General features: G+C 37.2%; 1 protein-coding gene across 1 annotated transcript; it reads left to right on the top strand.

Annotated features, from left to right (window-relative positions):
- Positions 1 to 2,359: 2,359 nt before the first annotated feature.
- Positions 2,360 to 8,829, top strand: LOC109083901 (protein-associating with the carboxyl-terminal domain of ezrin-like). Its single transcript, XM_042777932.1, has 14 exons — positions 2,360 to 2,594; positions 3,139 to 3,337; positions 3,563 to 3,748; positions 3,856 to 3,969; positions 4,152 to 4,208; positions 4,440 to 4,542; positions 4,993 to 5,104; positions 5,248 to 5,325; positions 5,409 to 5,548; positions 5,648 to 5,835; positions 5,960 to 6,131; positions 7,107 to 7,277; positions 7,422 to 8,176; positions 8,272 to 8,829. Exons 2-14 carry the CDS (start codon positions 3,173 to 3,175, stop codon positions 8,326 to 8,328), a joined length of 2,298 nt encoding a protein of 765 aa, XP_042633866.1. The 5' UTR covers positions 2,360 to 2,594; positions 3,139 to 3,172; the 3' UTR covers positions 8,329 to 8,829.
- Positions 8,830 to 9,664: the final 835 nt, after the last annotated feature.

Raw genomic sequence — 9,664 nt, 5'->3', positions numbered from 1 at the left:
AATACAGGTGCTGGTCATACAATTAGAATATCATCAAAAAGTTGATTTATTTCACTAATTCCATTCAAAAATTGAAACTTGTATATTATATTCATTCATTACACACAGACTGATATATTTCAAATGTTTATTTCTTTTAATATTGATGATTATAACTGACAAGAAAAATCCCCAATTCAGTATCTCAGAAAATTAGAATATTACTTAAGACCAATACAAAGAAAGGATTTTTAGAAATCTTGGCCAACTAAAAAGTATGAACATGAAAAGCATGAGCATGTACAGCACTCAATACTTAGTTGGGGCTCCTTTTGCCTGAATTACTGCAGCAATTCGGCGTGGCATGGAGTCGATCAGTCTGTGGCACTGCTCAGGTGTTATGAGAGCCCAGGTTGCTCTCATAGTGGCCTTCAGCTCTTCTGCATTCTTGGGTCTAGCATATCGCATCTTCCTCTTCACAATACCCCATAGATTTTCTATGGGGTTAAGGTCAGGCGAGTTTGCTGGCCAGTTAAGAACAGGGATACCATGGTCCTTAAACCAGGTACTGGTAGCTTTGGCACTGTGTGCAGGTGCCAAGTCCTGTTGGAAAATGAAATCTGCATCTCCATAAAGTTGGTCAGCAGCAGGAAGCATGAAGTGCTCTAAAACTTCCTGGTATATCCGGCTGCGTTGACTTTGGACCTCAAAAAACACAGTGGACCAACAACGGCATATGACATGGCACCCCAAACCATAACTGACTGTGTAAACTTTACACTGGACCTCAAGCAACATGGATTGTGTGCCTCTCCTCTCTTCCTCCAGATTCTGGGACCCTGATTTCCAAAGGAAATGCAAAATTTACTTTCATCAGAGCACATAACTTTGGACCACTCAGCAGCAGTCCAGTCCTTTTTGTCTTTAGCCCAGGCAAGACGCTTCTGACGCTGTTTGTTGTTCAAGAGTGGCTTGACACAAGGAATGCGACAGCTGAAACCCATGTCTTGCATACGTCTGTGCGTAGTGGTTCTTAAAGCACTGACTCCAGCTGCAGTCCACTCTTTGTGATTCTCCCCCACATTTTTGAATGGGTTTTGTTTCACAATCCTCTCCAGGGTGCGGTTATCCCTATTGCTTGTACACTTTTTTTCTACCACATCTTTTCCTTCCCTTCGCCTCTCTATTAATGTGCTTGCACACAGAGCTCTGTGAACAGCCAGCCTCTTTTGCAATGACCTTTTGTGTCTTGCCCTCCTTGTGCAAGGTGACAATGGTCATTTTTTGGACAACTGTCAAGTCAGCAGTCTTCCCCATGATTGTGTAGCCTACAGAACTAGACTGAGAGACCATTTAAAGGCCTTTGCAGGTGTTTTAAGTTAATTAGCTGATTAGAGTGTGACACCAGGTGTCTTCAATATTGAATCTTTTCACAAGATTCTAATTTTCTGAGAGACTGAATTTGGGATTTTAAAATAAATAAACATTTGAAATATATCAGTCTGTGTGTAATGAATGAATATAATATACAAGTTTCACTTTTTGAATAGAATTAGTGAAATAAATCAACTTTTGGATGATATTCTAATTGTATGACCAGCACCTGTATTTCTACAGCATTTATTAATTCTAGTTAATGTTAACTTCTAAATTTACTAATGCATTATTAAAAATCAAAAGTTGTGCTTGTTAATTTTAGTTAATACACTGAATTAACATGAACTAACAATGAACTGTATTTTCATTAACAACCATTAACAAAGATTAATAAATACTGTAATAAGTGTATTGTTCATTGTTCATGTTAGTTAATACATTAACTAACATTAACTAATGGAACATTATTGTAAAGTGTTACAGTTTGTAGTTATTAATAAACATTCTTTTTCCATACATTAAAATATTTTCCTATGTATATTTTTTGTTATATAAAAAATGATTTTATTGTTATTATTTATTACTATTTTTTCCTTAATTTATCTTCCAGACCAGTTTTAGCATTCTTATTATTATTATGATTAATAATAAAAATAATAATATAGTACTACTACTTCTACTACTACCACTTATAAATACGTTTATATGTAGTTCAGCAATAAAAACCACCAAATAACTCGTTCACAGTTTGGTCAACCAACCATAACACCACCGACGGGAAAACCATTGACAATATTTCGGTGGATACGAATCAACTAAATGTATACAGTGCACTTTAAACACCTTCATATGCAAGCGCGTGGAACAAAAACTTTTTTAGAAATGAATCCCATTGCGTAAAATGCTGAGCTAAAAGACAGTCTTGAAAGATGTATTTCCCTTTTAAGAGTTACCCCTGTACAACAAGATGGTTTTGTCCAATTCTATAACAGGAAGAACCGGTGTTTATCGTTTGCGAACAGGAAGTTGTGCGTCGTGCCGTAATCGATGCAGTCTGGCAAATCGACTGATTTGTTGTAGAGAAAATGAATTTAAAGTGTTTTTTCGCGGCTCAGAGACTTGGTCGAAGTTAACGGAAAGCAAACGCTGAGATTTTTCTTGCAATAATGGTGTCTGCTGGAAAGGAAAACTGGTTTTCCTAGGCAATTCGCTTCCTGCGAGGTGACACAGCCATACAGGTAGTCTGCTCGCTGTACAGCTGTCATGCAAGGAATAGATCAGCACACTAAATAAACACTTCTCCTGAATACCGAGTAACAGTTAACAAGCGAACCGAATCAATCTAATAGATGACGCTAAGAGCCTTGATACAGTATAAATATGCTCTGTCCAGAGTCCCTAAAATGACACGTTGACTGTAAAACATGCATGTCATTGCAACCATATGCCACTTAGTCTGAATGTTATTTTCAGATTGTCCTCGAAAGCCAGATTAGAGCATTGAATTCAAATTATAACTAACATTCTGCTGATTTTTGACATCTTGCATGCTGTTTATCATTGCATCTAAATGAATACTCAGTTACCCATAAGTAAAAGGTTATTGTATTGTCTTGATTTTGAGAGTCTGTCATCAAACTGCTCCAGTCCATCAATTAAGAGCTTGTGAAGCCAGAATCGTGTTTTTGTTAGAAACGAATAATTATCGGCATACATATCAAGGAGATATTTATGTGCATGTTTTTTGTAGTAAAGGTATTCATGACTTTTTTTCACGGACAGTGTGATAGGCAGACGATACCACCTCAGTGTAAGGATGGGTGCTGAGAGCAGTGCGCTGCCAAGCTGTGTGCTGGAAGAGCCGTTGCTGACACTGCCGTCTGGTCTTACCATGTACTCTGCCCTCCTCCGGGATGGCAAGCCTGCCTCGGTCTTTGTGCATAAGCAAGACAATGAGGATAAAGTCAGTAAAGCTGCCAAGGTAAAAGTAAACAGCTGCTATGTAACCTCACCAGTGACATACATTACCTGCCAAAAGTTTGGACACACCTAACTCACACATTCTTTATTATTAATATTTTCCACATCTTAGAATAATAGTAGTCACTTAATACAAATTGTATATATAAAAAAAACAAGTATAACATAAATCTCTCAGCTATTTCAGTCTAATAAATTTACCTGATTAATACATCTTCCTTTACAGCACTTGAAGACATTAAGGCATCCATGTCTTCTTCGCTTCCTGTCATGCTCAGTGCAGGATGGAGGTATACATTTAGTGACAGAACCAGTTCAACCATTAAAACGGCTGCTAGACAATCTTACTCCAGAGGAGATCTGCGCAGGCCTCTATGACCTGTTGCAAGCACTAGTCTTTCTGCATGACAGGGTAAGACACATTTTATTATTGTTTTATTTATTATTTTTATATATTTATTTTAATTTTTTTAGACACTTTAATTTAACTAAATAATTTATTTTTCTTTCATCTCTTAGGGCAAATCAAGTCACAACAATGTGTGCATATCCTCAGTGTTTGTCAGTGAAGATGGCCATTGGAAACTCGGGGGGATGGAAACTGTCTGCAAGTTTTCAGAGGCAACACCAGAGGTGACATCCGTAACTACTTGAGTGTTGATTTATGCTTCCGTTTCTCTTTTGTTTCAAAAGATTAAGGGAAATTAAATTAAATATAATGGCATGGTTCTGTTACTATTGGTTAAATACCTTTAATAACAAATACAGGCAAAGTTGAGTACTGTAACATTTTGTATGTGTGACTTCCTCTCCAGTTTCTCAGAAGTATTCAGAATGTAAGGGAAAATGGTGCCATTCCTCCTGAGGAGAAGGTAGGAACCATATTTGTATTTATAATATAAAGAAATAGAAATCTTTGTAACATAAATATTTTTACTGTCAATGCATCCTTGCTGAGCCAAAGTCTTTATTTCAAATAAATGCTATTCTTTTAAACTTTCTATTCATCGAAGAATCTGAGAAAAACAAATGTGCAACAAAGCGACAGTCATGATCGTTATGTCTCGCGATATAATAATGTTTTTTTAATAATCTATTTGTAGCTTGAAGGATTCAAAACTCTTCCCGACAATCATGCCCACTCCCGAGACGCTTTTTCATTCGGGGTAATGGTGGAGGCACTTCTTCCACTTCTGACCGGACATGGTTAGTAACACTCTTAATTCAACAGACGCATGTAAAGCAGGCTGAGCATGTCTAAGATTCATCCTGTTGTGGTAGTTTCTAAACCTTACTGTATAGACATTGTGACATAATTGTTATTGTACTGACAAAACGATTTTACATGGCGAGTGCAAGTTTTCCATTCAGGGCAGGTTATGATGACTACATGTTCAAAGAACAAATTGATCCACATGAGCAGTGTAATGGTGATGCAACCTTTTGGCTTTTATGTTGCTGTTTTTTGGAGCAGGGCTTCACTGAAAACATGCTCTGTTGTTTTTGTGCTATCTTTTTTTTTCTTTTAGTCTCACTCACTAAATTGTGGTATGTTTTTCCATTCCCTCTTACGTCTTTTTATTTATTTTTCCATGTCTGTTCCCCATATTTGGAACCTCCATGTGCTCCTCCACCCAAACGTACTTTCTGTCTCAGTCTCAGATGATTTGTTGGAGAGTCTAAAGAACATGCTGCAGGCCAGCCTCTTGACCCCTGACCCCATGTCTCGCCCATCTCTCAGCAGTTTGCTGACTCACAAGTTCTTCAGGTTCGCTCTGATCATCTGATCAAATTCATGGTCTTTTGAAATCAATTTTAATTTGACAAATGTTCATTTCGCCTGTATTGAACTACGATTAAGATAATAAAATGATTTAAATACCTTAACTTTGCAATATTTAATTCTTATAGAAATGACTTCTTAGACATCATGAATTTTATGAAGAGTTTGACCCTGAAAAATGAAGAGGAGAAGAATGAATTCTTCAAGTAAGCTTCCCTTTCAAATGCATGATTTTGTTACTCTAGAAGGGTGATGTGTTGTGCTTAAATAACGAAGTGCGTTTCTGCAGGTTTCTCTTGGACCGAGTTCAGAACCTCCCAGAGGAGTTAATTGCTACCCGTCTGACACCTAAATTGCTCAATTCTTTGGTGTTTGCTGAACCCATGGCTGTCAAAAGCTTTCTTCCTCACCTCTTACGGCCTAAGCAAGGTAGAACCAGTCAGTAAACCTTTAGGAGATGCTTATTGTACACTTGTTTAGCAGCATTAGTCTTAGTTATGAAATGACTGTCTGTTTTCTGATGTACAGACTCGAGTGTGAGTGCCGGTGAGGAGTGTCTTCTGTCTTTGTCTTTGTATCGGAGATACGTGGTTCCTCAGCTCCTTAAGCTCTATAAGGTGAATGAGGAGCACGTCAGGATTGTGCTTCTCTCCCACATTCACATCTATGCTGAGTTCTTTCCTCACGAAGAACTGAAAAATCAGATTCTTCCTCAGGTACTGTGAAAATGTATGTGCTTGTATCAAAAGCTTACTGATACTGAATTATTACAGTAAATTCAGGATGTTTTTAAGTTGATACTGGGATTGTTTCAGTTTTTTCACACACTTTATCTCTCAGGTTTTGCTGGGAATGAGAGATACGAATGACTCACTCGTCGCAATGACACTACAGAGTTTGGCTGTGCTTGTCCCGTTGCTGGGTGCCCAAGTGGTTGTTGGTGGGGAGAGGACCAAAGTCTTTAAACGGACTACGCCAAACTTCACCAAGTCCACAGAGGTCACCCCAGAGAGTAAGACACTGTCTGATGATGCACTTTTATAATGAGAGGGAGTTTAGATAATTACCCTAAAAAGTTAGCTTGATTGACTTTTACAATTAATTTCTGTTTTGATACATTTGATACGTATTTGTCCCATTCTAAACATTTAGGCTGCTTAAGTTATTATAGTTTTTATATTAATCAGTTTTTACATTACATTTTAATTGTTTTTACAATTCCTTAAGACTGGTTGGAATAAGATGAAGTAAATATCAAATATCCTTCAGCCAGATTTATCAGTAAAGGTTTTCTTAATGGCTAATGTATTTATAAATGAAATTCAGATGATGAAGTATGAAACACATGGAAGGTACTAACGTTGTTTTGAGGCCACTGGAGGACGCTGCTGCATCAATTTATATGTCATAGATATTTATTTTCTTGAAGCCATTCAGTTCCTATTTTAGGGAAAGAAAATAAATATATACTAATGTATATAATATATATATTTTAAAACAAATATTTAAAACTAATCACAGTGATTAAACTCGAATAATTATTTCAGTCTATTAATCATCTACTAATGTGAAGACATTTATAATATTTAGATTTCTGTTTAAATTAAATGCTGTTCTTTTGAACTTTCTGTTCATCCAAAAAACAAAACAAAAAAAATCCAAGATGGTAATATATCACAGATTTCACAAAAATATTAAGCAGCAGACTGTTTTCAGCATTCAATAATGAAAAGAAATGTTTCTTGAGCATCTGATCAGCTTATTAGAATGATTTCTGCATAATCATGTGACACTGAAGACTGGAGTATTGGCTGCTGAAAATTCAGCTTTGCTATCACAGGAATAAATACATTTTTAAAATACATTAAAATAAAAAACAGTTATTTTAAATCGTAATAATAATTCACAATATTACTTACATTTTTGATCTAATAACCATTAAAACCAACCATTATCTTACCGATCCCAAACCTCTTTTCCTCTGCAGCATCACCCGTGCATATTGTTGGGCCATCACATCCCCACATCTCACAACCACCAAAGGTCCTGAATCTGTTCCCTAAGGGCTCAGAGGACAAAAAGATGGTTTTAGACAATATGTATTCCTTCAAAGCAACTGAAAAGACCACTACCCAGCACACCACATCACAGAGAGCAGGTATGCCACAACTGATACTGAAAGAGTTAACATTTCTGAACTGCTTATTGGTCAAGCAATAATTTGAAAAGAAAGGCTGAAGTTATCTTGATCCTCTTTGGTGTTTGAAAATGACAACCCTTCTGAATCAAGTGATCTCTCTAGTATTTAGCAGCGAAATGAATGGGTGCAGAATGGGCACACAAGCTGCAGACAACACGAAAACTAACAGCACGGTGAGATCCGACGAAGACTGGCCTAACTGGAGTGACACAGAGGAGGCAGAAAAGGACAAGACCCAGTCAGTTCAGATTAGCATTCGGTCAGCAGGCATCCCAGGTCAGAGCAACTCCGCTTTATCAGCTGATAATGAGGATGAAAGTGAGGAACCCTGGGATGATTTTGAGGACTCAGAAGTGACCTCAGACCGGTCACCCTTGACTCCTTTACCAGTCTCTGTACCAAAGACATCAACAAAAAGCACTGCATCATCTCTGTCTGAATCTAGTGCCGGACCCCCAAGGCAGTCACAAGCACTCAAACTGAACTCTAGCGTCAGAAGCAATCCAGATCATAACCATACCTCATCATGGGACACCGGTTGGAACCAGACAACTGACACCCTCAAACCCAGCAAAACAAGTTTAGCATTAGAGCCCAAGCCAAAAAGCACAATCAAAAGCTCTGGAGCTGGATGTCTCGGTGAGGAGTTCACAATTGCAGTGAAGAAGAAGCCACAGCCAGATCCAGAACTTGACTTCTTTGCAGACATGGTCCCAGATATAAAGCTGTCTTCCTCATCTCTTCTGCTCCCTATGGAGAGCTCAGTCAGAGAATCCAACACGGGACACACAACATCAGACCCATCAATCGATACACTGAGCCTCACCACCAAGTTTGCTGCTGCTGAACTGACTGAGGTAAGTTTAGCTATGCGTCCCGACATCAATTTCAATTATTTAAACTACAGTATGTTGACAAACTGATGAGATTAACTTCTGTTTTGCTTTCACAGACTGAGGCAGAAGGATGGGGCGATGACCTCACCTGGGAAGATGAGAATGCCTGGTGATCAGTGTGATCTTCTACAGAAAGCCATATGAGAGATTCACATTCAAGAAAACTGCTACATATGCCATCATGACATTATCACTAAAGACCAACGTAAAAATTTAGTAACTACGATTTAAGAGAGTAGTGTGTATTGTAAGATTCCCCCACCCTATACAATATGATATTCAATCTACTGTTGCCATAGAAATTGTTCAGCTACAGAAAAAGGTTTTGTCTTGTTTAGCTTTTTCAAGATAGCATGATGTAGATCCTTTTAGGAGTCCTTCAGTCATGTTGCACTGTGAAGGGGTATCCAACCAGGAAATACATACACTTCTAATGTCAGGTTAATTTGTGCCATACAGCCTTTTTTTTTTGGTTCACTGAGCCTTAGAGGACAGACAGCCTCAACTTGAGAAGAAATATATAGACTCTAATTTGTGGTCATTAGATTTGGTGAGAGCCCAACCTAATTTATTTGTATTATCAGCTGCTTATTAAATAAAATGGTTTTATGGTATTTGATCTGCTTTGATTCATTTTTGACATTTATAGTTTTAAGTTCAAGTAAATCTGGTGAAATTTTGATGTAATATTGACTATGAAATTTGCTAAAAAAAATAAAAAAATAAAAAAATAAATAAATAAATCTCCCACTGACTTAAGGCTAGATCACACTGCATCAACAGAGACACCAACTTGAAGCCAACAGACATGTTTGATGGATGAACTTCAGATCAGCGTGTTAGCCCTGTCGGTCTGTTTGTTCTTACTGACTGAACATTCAGTCAGTGTTTTTCAGGTCAGGAATGTCTGGACAGTAAGGTATGATTTTCTAACAAACTCATGTAATCTGGTAATTGCTGGTGTCTATTGGTGCAGTGTGAATTAGCCTTTAGAATATTCACAATTGACCGCAATGATGTCATTGTAAAATTTAAACGTTCTACTGCAATTAGCCTTTTTTATTGCATTTATTTGCATACCAAATGAAAATCAGTCTTCTTTTTCTATTACATCTAAGTTGGCATAAATATTTTTTGTAAATGCAATTTATACATCTTATACATGATACTTATCATGTTCGTGTGTTGTTGTTTTTTTACTTTTACACCCACATCTCAACAACAACTGATGGATAGATCCAAATCCCTACCCTACTTTTTTTCATTTTCTAGCACAGCCCCCCCCAAAATATTACAAATGCTATTTCTTAATTGTCATAATAGGATGGTGGCATTAATATATTATGTTCAAGTTGTGTTGGAATTACTACAATTACAGTTGGAGGTCTCAGAATTCAGGGCTGTAATTATGAGGATGTGAGCACTTTTTTACAAAGTCAGAATCTTGAA

Source organism: Cyprinus carpio, chromosome A20, assembly GCF_018340385.1.
Source record: "Cyprinus carpio isolate SPL01 chromosome A20, ASM1834038v1, whole genome shotgun sequence".
Classification (NCBI taxonomy): Eukaryota; Metazoa; Chordata; class Actinopteri; order Cypriniformes; family Cyprinidae; genus Cyprinus; species Cyprinus carpio.
Note: the sequence above shows the minus strand (reverse complement) of the source record. Positions and strands in the feature narration are given on the sequence as shown.

Excerpts from the sequence above, each read along its gene's own strand:
- LOC109083901 (XM_042777932.1), top strand. The coding sequence starts at position 3,173 with ATGGGTGCTGAGAGCAGTGCGCTGCCAAGCTGTGTGCTGGAAGAGCCG. Across the intron at positions 3,970-4,151 it reads TTTCAGAGGCAACACCAGAG|TTTCTCAGAAGTATTCAGAA; the intron begins GTGACATCCGTA and ends CTTCCTCTCCAG. Across the intron at positions 5,549-5,647 it reads CCTCTTACGGCCTAAGCAAG|ACTCGAGTGTGAGTGCCGGT; the intron begins GTAGAACCAGTC and ends TCTGATGTACAG.